Here is a 12721-nt window from a genome sequence, read left to right as displayed (position 1 = left end):
TAATGTTTAGGTTGAACCTGTGCAGCATCAGGGTCCACGAGAAGGTGACTTGTGTACTGTCATGTGTTTGTGTAAAATGTCAGCGTGGTCAGTGTTTACTAAAGGTGGATGAACATCAACCTCTCGCTCTGTCAACATTTCAAGGCCTCTGAGGCAGTTTGAAAAACTGCATATGTATCAGCTTAGTCACGAAGATTGTTCATGAAATAAAATCTGGAGATGAAACGCTGAGTCCCTGCAGTTCCCCCCTCTGTCCAGTAGATGGTGCTGCTGCTGCAGTCCTCCTGCCTTGTGGTGCTGCGAAGAGGAGATTCCATTCAAATCTCATGTAGTCAGACAGGATTATTTACAGCAGATCGTCATCATGTAAACTTGCTCAAGAAGACAAAAATGCCTCAAAATAATCTATGAAAGCTGAGACAATTCCCACTGATCTGCTCACATGGACAATGAATAGTTTGAACATCATTCATACGACTTTATCCATCGTTTTAACGTATGATGAGAGTGTGTGTGTGCGTGTGTGTGTATTAGTGTGTGCGTGTGTGTGTGTGTGTGCGCGCGTGTGTGTGTGTGTGTGTGTGTGTGTGTGTGTGTGTGTATGCTTCACCAGTTGTTCTCTGTGACAACGTCCTCCAGGCAGGAAGGTGACAGAGTGATTGACAGCTCAGTCTGTTCCTGTGACTGAAACATTTTCCACTTAGCCATCGCACTGTGGTCTCAGCAGTCACAGCACACACACACGCACACACACGCACACACACACGCACACACACGCACACACACACGCACACACACACGCACACACACACACACACACACACACACACACACACACACACACACACACAGCCCTTGACATCATAAGGGGCTTGGTCCTGGCAGCAGCTTGTGATTGGCTGACTAGAGATTGTGGGTGTGGTCTAAGGAATATAAATGACTTGTGATGTGAGAGTAAACTGTGACATCAGAAATATCAGGAGACCTCAAAATGTTCAGATCAGCCAAACAGAAGGTTAACGTGCAGCCGTGAATCTAACCATGATGACATCATTGATGTTTTACAATACAATGGGGCTGGGGATCGAACCGCTGATCCTTTGATTAAAGGATGTGCTCACCACCGAGCCGCTGTCGGCCACCAGAGAGATTCTCGACCCGTTTCCAGTCATGAACCCAGGGAACATGTTTTGGTTCACAGCGCTGCCTTCAGGGTCTGATTTAATATACAAGATTTCACTTTATGAACTTACACCTATATTTTATTGAATCTTTTTTAGAAGAAATATTTTTAATTTCTAAGTGCCTCCACTCACCGCCAGGGGGCACAACCACCGTCCATCTTTAACTCACAAAGCAACAGAAGCGAAGGTCAAATGATGAAACACAAAGCTGCAGACTTCTTCTATACCAGAGCCCCTAAAGCATCGCCTGCTTTATGTTTGACTCTAACAGACCATAAAGTACTAAGTGAACATCATGCTGTATAGAAGAAGACTTGAAACTAGAGATTGAGACATAAACTCATGTTTACAATGTTTACTGAGGGAATACATCAAGGGAGACGTAGAGTCACTTATATAGACTTCTATACAACCAGAGGAGTCGTCCCCGGGTGTTCAGGAGAGAGAATGCAGCTTTAACACATGAAGCATAGACTTCTATACAACCAGACTTCTTTTTTTCTGGAGGTGGTGGATCATATCTAACACTGGTGATAACAGAAAGTACTTCAGTACTTCAAGCAAGTGTACCTTTCAGGAAAAAATGCCAACATTGTGCAACAGGACAATACTGAAAACAAAAATTATGATTTAATATTATAATAATATAATAAATAAACTACAGCGTGTTGATGGAAAAAAAAAAGAGGGAAAAAGACATAAATACTGCCGGTGTCTTCAGGCCCGTCCTGCTCATGAGTTGCTTTTAACTAATTGAATGCCAATTGATATTCTATTGAAATCAGCCGGCTCTGAAATGAGCAGATCCAACTAGAGTCTGTGTCCCTTCATGCAACGCTCCTCTCCATACCAACCTCTCTGTTCTGGGGTCACCACACGGGTCAATGTCGCTGCCCTGCTTAACCCCCTCTGCCCCTGTCACGAATCAGATAGCTGAGGGTCCCCTTCTCCCTCTCGGCACCCAACCCCCATCACCAGATCATCAGAGGAGCAGGTGGGACGACCTGAGGGCTCTGCATGCATCTCACATCACACAGAAGCAGCTGGGTGACCAGACACACTTCACTGTGAGGAGCGTCTCACACGTCCAGGTGGATTCACCCAGTGACCACCGAAAAGCACAATGATGACGTCATCCACAACGTGGGCTTCATTCCTGCCATGACAGGAAATGTTGCATTGAGCTCAAATACACGAGACTGCACACACACACACACACACACACACACACACACACACACACATACACACACACACACACACACACACACACACACACACACACACACACACACACACACACATACATACTCACACAGACACACACACACACACACATACATACGTACATAGACACACACACACGCACACAGACACACACACGCGCACACACACACACGCACACACACACACACACACACACACACACATACATACATACTCACACAGACACACACACACACACACACATACACACACACACACACACACACACACACATACATACATACATACGCACACAGACACACACACATACATACATACTCACACAGACACACACACACACACACACATACATACGTACATAAAGACACACACACGCACACAGACACACACACACACACGCACACACACACGCACACACACACACACACACACACACACACACACACACACACACACACACACACACACACACACACACACGCACACACGGAAAGAGATGTCACGCACAATCAGCCTGTTCTCTTGTCGCAGTCAGAAGGCAGAGAGAGGGAGGCAGTCCAACGCGGAGAAGGAGAGTGAGACGGAGGGAGAGAGCGTGCGTGTGCGTGTGCGTGTGAAAGAGTGAGAGTGAGAAGCGTCATTGGCTTGGACTGGACCACTTGGACCACTTGGACCTCTTGGACCACTTGGACCACTTGGACCACCGGACTACACGCATACGAGCACCGTCCGGAGGAGGCACGGTGCTGCCCTGTAGCCGGACAGAGAGGCACTGTGCTCGGTCGGAAAGCCCCGCCGCTCCCGGTCCTCTCGCAGCGGGCTGGATGAGGGAGGACGCCGCGGAGAGCGGCTGTTAGAGAGCGATAGCGGGTGGAGGACATGGCTTCTTCTCCGGTCCCCCTCACGTCTCTGGAAGGAGTGACACCTTCCCCCAGTGGGGACGAAGAGCCCGCTCCAACCCGACAGGTAACCTGCTGCAATGCTTTACACGTGTTCACAACACACACACCGAACTTCATTTGAAAATACATCAACTTGAAACCTACTCGGTCATCTACAAGGGCGCGTGCGTGCATCAGTGTGCATGTAGATACAGTCCGAGTCTGCAGAATGTGCGCTTCAACTCGGCGTGCATTGCTTTACAGCGATGCATTTACGATGTAATCTACATTGACATCAATATAATCCACATTGACATCAATATAATCTACAATGACATCAATATAATCCACATTGACATCGTTGTTTCAGGGAACCCGGCGCGCAGCACTTCACACATGAAGATACATGAGTGTGACGTCATATGTGCCGATGTCCGAGGAAACATAACCCTGCTGTATTTTGAAATGGGGTTTGCTGTGACGCACACGCCCGTCTCTGACACGGATACTGCACGTGCGCGTGGACAGTTTGTCCCAGAAAGGAGCCTCTAGTTGGAAGGCGTTTCCCTGAATGTGACTCTTCATGTGTGTTGATCAGAGCTGTGATGTCATCCATACTTTCTGAATCATATGGAGCTGTGGATCAACATGTGCTTCAGTCATCTGAACTCCAGCTCACATTTAGCCTGTGAAGGTGAATCCGTGCGTGAGGCCTGGCAGCAGGTGCACGGTGTCATGTCACAGCTCTGATGCCTGAATGCAGAGCTGAGAAGTTCACTCCTCCACAACATGAAGACGGTTATGATGCGTTCAAGACCCAGAGATCCTGTTGAGTCATTTAGTGAAATACATTCACGTTCACGTTCCTCACGGCTGTTAAATAAAGCCTGGTCTTTGTTTGGAGAAAAGGAATTAGGATAGACACGGGTACACCTTATTAATAAACAGCCCGTCATTACTCCTCATTGTTATTATTATTATTATTATTATTATTATTATTATTATTATTATTATTATTATTATTACTTATCTTCCACTAGATCCCTGATTTAAAATGTACAACTTCAGTTCCATGTTAGTTCACATTGCAAGACATAAGAACATCAGTTTAATTATTGTGTGCTTCATAATCATGAAAGACATGAATAATCTTTCATGTTGAACTGAAACTACGCTTCTCATTTGAATATTGACCGTACAGCTTTCCCTTCTGGTGTGAAAAGAGCGTTGACATAACGGACACTGAATCATTTCAGTGCATTGGTCTAATAATCACATTCTTATTGTTGTATTGAATTTTACGTCAACACTTGAGATCTTATCAAGTTTTTACTTTCTATCTCAGATATAGTGATGTTTCCAAAACAGTGTGAACCAATCAGAGCAGACGTGTGCACGTGTCATAGTGCACAACTAACAGGAGCAGACATGAAGAAGACACACTTGGATGGAAGATTGTCATGTTTCATTTGGTCTAACAATCTGTATCATAATCTTCTGGCTTACATTTAAAGCCACTTTGTGTCTTTGAGAACCTATTTTCTTTCTTTCTTAAAACAATTTAAAAAAAGACACATTGTCTTTGTGACTGCAGATGATGAACAGCCTGAAAGCAGTTTTCAACAAGATTTCCTTATTGTTGAGAAATACTATAATGAAACTCCTGCAGACACACACCCACTATGAACTCACGAGCCAATCAGGAAGTGTAGGACCTCCTTCACTGCCATGAAGGACCAATGAGCTTCCTCCTCAGAAACTGCTGCTGTTTGGAGCATTCAGGGAGTGTGAAGGTGTATTCATATTGCACACAGGACTGTGGTGACGGGAGAGGAGGAAACTCCAGGAGGACCTTTGTTTCTGAGGTCAGATTGTGACATGATGGAGGAACAGAGAAGGAGGAGAGAGACGCAGGGCGTTGATGCATTAAAGGACGTTCATGAGAGAGAGCCTCTGTGTCCCAGCAGCTCAGAGACAGATTGAGCTGTTTGCTAATTCCAGAACAGTGACAACGTACGTCTGAGGAAGAAAGTGAGAGAGGGGCATTCTGGGTAGGTTGCATTTCTGAAGTGTTTCTAATAATAACATTGTGCTCATCAAAGTAATTGTTAGAATCCGGAAATGCATTGTCATCGTTAAAAATCCGATGGAAAGAAAGCCAGACGGTGAGAGCGGCGAGCCTCATTGTGTGATTGGAAGAGAGTGAATGTTGTACGACCAGTTATGGAATAATGACAGAAATGCTCGTTCAGACACCCTTCACCTGGAAAGATGTGGCGCTGTCATCCAACAAGCACTTCTGACCGAGAGGTCTGGCTGCTTTAGCCAAACAGATTATTATGAGAAAACGATGCTAAATGTCAAATGTTTCAGGTTTCAAGACCACCAGAGGACTCACGCAGAAGTTTAGGCCTCGAGGCTTCTGCCGCTTCAGACCACGCGTTGGTTGAACGTTCTAGGTGTTCTGACCCTTTTCCCTCCTGATGAATGGAGCGGCAAGTCAGTACATTAAATATGTTCAGGGCGTGGCCCTTGTTCCCAAACTTAATGAGTTAATGCAATGCCTGCTGTGTAGTCATTGTGCCCCACAAATAGATAATAAAGGTTCTTTTGATTTACCATGTCATCGTTAGTCCTCTTCTTAACATGTTGTTATTCATCCACTTTATTTACTTCCACATAAGAAACACATGTATATCTCCAGCCCCTCTCCATTAGGTAATGAAGGGATTACAAAACAGTATAATCTGTCAATGAACGAGGCCGTTAACAGATGTTTGACACGCGGACGAACATCTGGGCCCTTTAACCAGGAAGCAGCAGATGCAGCAGATGCAGCAGATGCAGCAGATGCAGCACGACCTCCTGGCTGCAGCCAGCAGCATCTGTCTGTGGAGCGTCCTCTCCTCCACCACACCACCACCCATCCTCTCCTCCACCACACCACCACCCATCCTCTCCTCCACCACACCACCACCCATCCTCTCCTCCACCACACCACCCATCCTCTCCTCCACCACCACACCACTCGTCCTCTCCTCCACCACCACACCACCCATCCTCTCCTCCTCCACCACACCACCCATCCTCTCCTCCACCACACCACCACCCATCCTCTCCTCCACCACCACACCACCCATCCTCTCCTCCTCCACCACACCACCCATCCTCTCCTCCACCACCACACCACCCGTCCTCTCCTCCTCCACCACACCACTCGTCCTCTCCTCCACCACCACACCACCCATCCTCTCCTCCTCCACCACACCACCACCCATCCTCTCCTCCACCATACCACCACCCATCCTCTCCTCCACCACCACACCACTCATCCTCTCCTCCACCACACCACCACCCATCCTCTCCTCCACCACCACACCACCCATCCTCTCCTCCACCACACCACTCGTCCTCTCCTCCACCACACCACCCATCCTCTCCTCCACCACACCACCCATCCTCTCCTCCACCACACCACCCATCCTCTCCTCCACCACCACACCACCCATCCTCTCCTCCTCCACCACACCACCCATCCTCTCCTCCACCACCACACCACCCATCCTCTCCTCCACCACCACACCACCCATCCTCTCCTCCTCCACCACACCACCCATCCTCTCCTCCACCACCACACCACCCGTCCTCTCCTCCACCACACCACCACCCGTCCTCTCCTCCACCACCACACCACCCATCCTCTCCTCCACCACACCACCCATCCTCTCCTCCTCCACCACACCACCACCCATCCTCTCCTCCACCACACCACCACCCATCCTCTCCTCTACCACCACACCACCCATCCTCTCCTCCACCACACCACCACCCGTCCTCTCCTCCTCCACCACACCACCACCCATCCTCTCCACCACCACACCACCCGTCCTCTCCTCCACCACCACACCACCCGTCCTCTCCTCCACCACACCACCACCCATCCTCTCCTCCACCACCACACCACCCATCCTCTCCTCCACCACCACACCACCCATCCTCTCCTCCACCACACCACCACCCATCCTCTCCTCCACCACACCACCCATCCTCTCCTCCACCACACCACCACCCGTCCTCTCCTCCACCACACCACCCATCCTCTCCTCCACCACCACACCACCCATCCTCTCCTCCACCACACCACCACCCGTCCTCTCCTCCACCACCACACCACCCGTCCTCTCTTCCACCACACCACCACCCGTCCTCTCCTCCACCACCACACCACCCGTCCTCTCCTCCACCACACCACCACCCGTCCTCTCCTCCACCACCACACCACCCGTCCTCTCCTCCACCACACCACCACCCATCCTCTCCTCCTCCACCACACCACCCATCCTCTCCTCCACCACACCACCACCCGTCCTCTCCTCCACCACCACACCACCCGTCCTCTCCTCCACCACACCACCACCCGTCCTCTCCTCCACCACCACACCACCCGTCCTCTCCTCCACCACACCACCACCCATCCTCTCCTCCACCACACCACCACCCATCCTCTCCTCCACCACCACACCACCCATCCTCTCCTCCACCACACCACCACCCGTCCTCTCCTCCACCACCACACCACCCGTCCTCTCCTCCACCACACCACCACCCGTCCTCTCCTCCACTACCACACCACCCGTCCTCTCCTCCACCACACCACCACCCATCCTCTCCTCCTCCACCACACCACCCATCCTCTCCTCCACCACACCACCACCCATCCTCTCCTCCACCACACCACCACCCGTCCTCTCCTCCACCACACCACCACCCATCCTCTCCTCCACCACACCACCACCCGTCCTCTCCTCCACCACCACACCACCCGTCCTCTCCTCCACCACACCACCACCCATCCTCTCCTCCACCACCACACCACCCATCCTCTCCTCCACCACACCACCACCCATCCTCTCCTCCACCACACCACCCATCCTCTCCTCCACCACACCACCACCCATCCTCTCCTCTACCACACCATATATATTATATATATATATATGTATATTTATATTTATATATATATATATATATGTATATTTATGTATATATATATATATATATATATATATATATATACATATATATATATATACATATATATATATATACATATATATATATATGTATATATATATATATATATATATGTATATATATATGTATATATATATATATATATATATATATATATATATATATATATATATACATAAATATACATATATATATATATATATGTATATATATATGTATATATATATATATATATATATATATATATATATATATATATATATATATATATATATATATATATATATATAGAGAGAGAGAGAGAGAGAGAGAGAGAGAGAGAGAGAGAGGTACTTTACTCTCATGAGAACCTGATAGAACTAAGATGAGTTACATGAGAACCTGGAGAACATGAAGCTTTATGTTGGAAGACAAACTGCTTCCCTAAAATAGTTCTGTGAAAAACACAAGTACTTGCTTTGTCCCCTGGAGGCTGTGGACTGTGTCTGGACACACAGACTGCTATTCAGACCACACACACACACACACACACACACACACACACACACACACACACACACACACACACACACACACACACACACAGAACAAGTCAAGCCTCCAGACTCTCACTTGATTCTATCAATGGCCGTACCGTTGTGTCTTCACATGTCCTGCTTGTCCTCATGCACACAGGGCACGGAAACACACACACACACACACACACACACACACACACACACACACACACACACACACACACACACACACACACGTTGACTTCATGTACTAACCCAGGAGGCCCAGTGAAGGCATGCCATAAATGTGACGCATGCCCACAGCCCAGCGCCTGGACGCTGAAAGAGCCGACAGCACGAACCTGAGCCTGAACCTCACATGAGGCTCTGAGTCTGTAGAGAGGATCTCATGGTTCTGTCAGGTTCTCATGAGTAAAGTAACTCACGGTTCTGTCAAGTTCTCATGAGTAAAGTAACTCACGGTTCTGTCAGGTTCTAATGAGTAAAGTAACTCACGGTTCTGTCAGGTTCTCATGAGTAAAGAAACTCATGGTTCTGTCAGGTCCTAATGAGTAAAGTAACTCATGGTTCTGTCAAGTTCTCATGAGTAAAGTAACTCACGGTTCTGTCAGGTTCTCATGAGTAAAGAAACTCATGGTTCTGTCAGGTTCTAATGAGTAAAGTAACTCACGGTTCTGTCAGGTCCTAATGAGTAAAGTAACTCATGGTTCTGTCAGGTTCTCATGAGTAAAGTAACTCATGGTTCTGTCAGGTTCTAATGAGTAAAGTAACTCACGGTTCTGTCAGGTTCTAATGAGTAAAGTAACTCACGGTTCTGTCAGGTCCTAATGAGTAAAGTAACTCATGGTTCTGTCAGGTTCTAATGAGTAAAGTAACTCATGGTTCTGTCAGGTTCTAATGAGTAAAGTAACTCATGGTTCTGTCAGGTTCTCATGAGTAAAGTAACTCATGGTTCTGTCAGGTTCTAATGAGTAAAGTAACTCACGGTTCTGTCAGGTTCTAATGAGTAAAGTAACTCATGGTTCTGTCAGGTTCTCATGAGTAAAGTAACTCATGGTTCTGTCAGGTTCTAATGAGTAAATAACTCATTGTTCTGTCAGGTTCTCATGAGTAAAGTAACTCATGGTTCTGTCAGGTTCTAATGAGTAAAGTAATTCATGGTTCTGTCAGGTTCTAATGAGTAAAGTAACTCATAGTTCTGTCAGGTTCTCATGAGTAAAGTAACTCATGGTTCTGTCAGGTTCTCATGAGTAAATAATTCATGGTTCTGTCAGGTTCTAATGAGTAAAGTAACTCACGGTTCTGTCAGGTTCTAATGAGTAAAGTAACTCATGGTTCTGTCAGGTTCTCATGAGTAAAGTAACTCATGGTTCTGTCAGGTTCTAATGAGTAAATAACTCATTGTTCTGTCAGGTTCTCATGAGTAAAGTAACTCATGGTTCTGTCAGGTTCTAATGAGTAAAGTAATTCATGGTTCTGTCAGGTTCTAATGAGTAAAGTAACTCATAGTTCTGTCAGGTTCTCATGAGTAAAGTAACTCATGGTTCTGTCAGGTTCTCATGAGTAAATAATTCATGGTTCTGTCAGGTTCTCATGAGTAAAGTAACTCATGGTTCTGTCAGGTTCTAATAAGTAAAGTAACTCATGGTTCTGTCAGGTTCTCATGAGTAAAGTAACTCATAGTTCTGTCAGGTGAGAACTCATGGTTCTGTCAGGTTCTCATGAGTAAAGTAACTCATAGTTCTGTCAGGTGAGAACTCATGGTTCTGTCAGGTTCTAATGAGTAAAGTAACTCATGGTTCTGTCCGGTTCTCATGAGTAAAGTAACTCATGGTTCTGTCAGGTTCTAATGAGTAAAGTAACTCACGGTTCTGTCAGGTTCTCATGAGTAAAGTAACTCATGGTTCTGTCAGGTTCTAATGAGTAAAGTAACTCACGGTTCTGTCAGGTTCTAATGAGTAAAGTAACTCATAGTTCTGTCAGGTTCTCATGAGTAAAGTAACTCATGGTTCTGTCAGGTTCTAATGAGTAAAGTAACTCATGGTTCTGTCAGGTTCTCATGAGTAAAGTAACTCATGGTTCTGTCAGGTTCTCATGAGTAAAGTAACTCATGGTTCTGTCAGGTTCTCATGAGTATAAATTTTACAAAATGAAAAGCTTGACCTGATCATGACATAGATTATATCTCATTCTGAAATCGAACCTTCATATCGTTCTCTTCCCCATCCACCCCTTCATGCTTGACATGTGTAAGGCCTCTATCACACAGGCTTCACATAATGTAAAAGATAACTTAATCTGCAGACCCATGAAGCATTGATCATGAAGGGAATTCCTACACTTCATATAATTGGACCTCATGCAAGAACATGTTCCTGTTCTTCTCTTCACTGTCTTGTGTTCACACTCAGCAGACGCTGCAGACTTCAGATCACTGAATGACCAGCGTGAAGCTCTGCGCTCATGTCCTTGTAACGTACATTAGCATAATTGAGGCCCAATAGGTTAAGAAGTGTGCATTCTTAAACATGGCACCAAATAAAATACAAATAAGAATGTTAGAAGTTCAGATATTTTAGTCGTGCTTTAGGAGATCATGAAGGAAAGTCTTTACTCAGAAATGTTGTTCATACTCTAAATATGAGAAAATTGCTGAATGTGTCAAGTTCTCCAGTCACTCTATTAAACATCATTCTCTTGGTTGAGGTTTTCAGAAGCAAAACCTGGCTGTGCATTGCATTCTTTCTGTGTGTCAATGAGCTGGACGAAGCCGTGTCCACAGAGTGGGTTGTGTCTGCTGAGCAGAGCGTCTGCGTCATCTAAAGGTCACATCGTGGGATCTCACAGCTTGTTGACTTCTGGCTGATAGTGAGGCACATTGGATTCATTTGAAATACCTTCAAGCAGTGCAGGAGATTTCACCGGCACCGTGGAGTCCCACGATGCAGTTCACCTGGGAGAGGTTTGTGTTGTGTGCTCAGAAAGAAAGAAACAACAACCCTGCATTATTTATTGATCTGACCTTTGAACTCCAGTTCTTTCTACGGGTCTCTCTTGTCTCCTGATGGACAGGTGACCTTAGTCCCTCCCACCAGTGTGAATGTTAGTTACTCCTGATGGACAGGTGACCTTAGCCCCTCCCACCAGTGTGAATGTTAGTTACTCCTGATGGACAGGTGACCTTAGCCCCTCCCACCAGTGTGAATGTTAGTTACTCCTGATGGACAGGTGACCTTAGCCCCTCCCACCAGTGTGAATGTTAGTTACTCCTGATGGACAGGTGACCTTAGTCCCTCCCACCAGTGTGAATGTTAGTTGCTCCTGATGGACAGGTGACCTTAGCCCCTCCCACCAGTGTGAATGTTAGTTACTCCTGATGGACAGGTGACCTTAGTCCCTCCCACCAGTGTGAATGTTAGTTACTCCTGATGGACAGGTGACCTTAGCCCCTCCCACCAGTGTGAATGTTAGTTACTCCTGATGGAGAGGTGACCTTAGTCCCTCCCCTCAGTGTGAATGTTAGTTACTCCTGATGGACAGGTGACCTTAGTCCCTCCCACCAGTGTGAATGTTAGTTACTCCTGATGGACAGGTGACCTTAGTCCCTCCCACCAGTGTGAATGTTAGTTGCTCCTGATGGACAGGTGACCTTAGCCCCTCCCACCAGTGTGAATGTTAGTTACTCCTGAAGGACAGGTGACCTTAGTCCCTCCCACCAGTGTGAATGTTAGTTACTCCTGATGGACAGGTGACCTTAGCCCCTCCCACCAGTGTGAATGTTAGTTACTCCTGATGGACAGGTGACCTTAGTCCCTCCCCTCAGTGTGAATGTTAGTTACTCCTGATGGACAGGTGACCTTAGTCCCTCCCACCAGTG

General features: G+C 46.8%; 1 protein-coding gene across 1 annotated transcript in view; it reads left to right on the top strand.

Annotated features, from left to right (window-relative positions):
* Positions 1-2904: 2904 nt before the first annotated feature.
* The window catches only part of ank2b (ankyrin 2b, neuronal), a 153441-nt gene continuing 143624 nt past the window's right edge, over positions 2905-12721 (top strand). The window contains exon 1 of the mRNA XM_068599596.1: positions 2905-3377. Coding sequence (XP_068455697.1) covers positions 3291-3377 — 87 coding nt within the window. The 5' untranslated portion in view covers positions 2905-3290. The remainder of the gene's footprint in view (positions 3378-12721) is intronic.

This window comes from Clinocottus analis, unplaced genomic scaffold (assembly GCF_023055335.1).
Source record: "Clinocottus analis isolate CAN_PGR_092001 unplaced genomic scaffold, fCliAna1.0.p SCAF_49, whole genome shotgun sequence".
In the NCBI taxonomy this organism is placed as follows: Eukaryota; Metazoa; Chordata; class Actinopteri; order Perciformes; family Cottidae; genus Clinocottus; species Clinocottus analis.
This window is presented reverse-complemented; position numbering and strand designations above follow the sequence as displayed.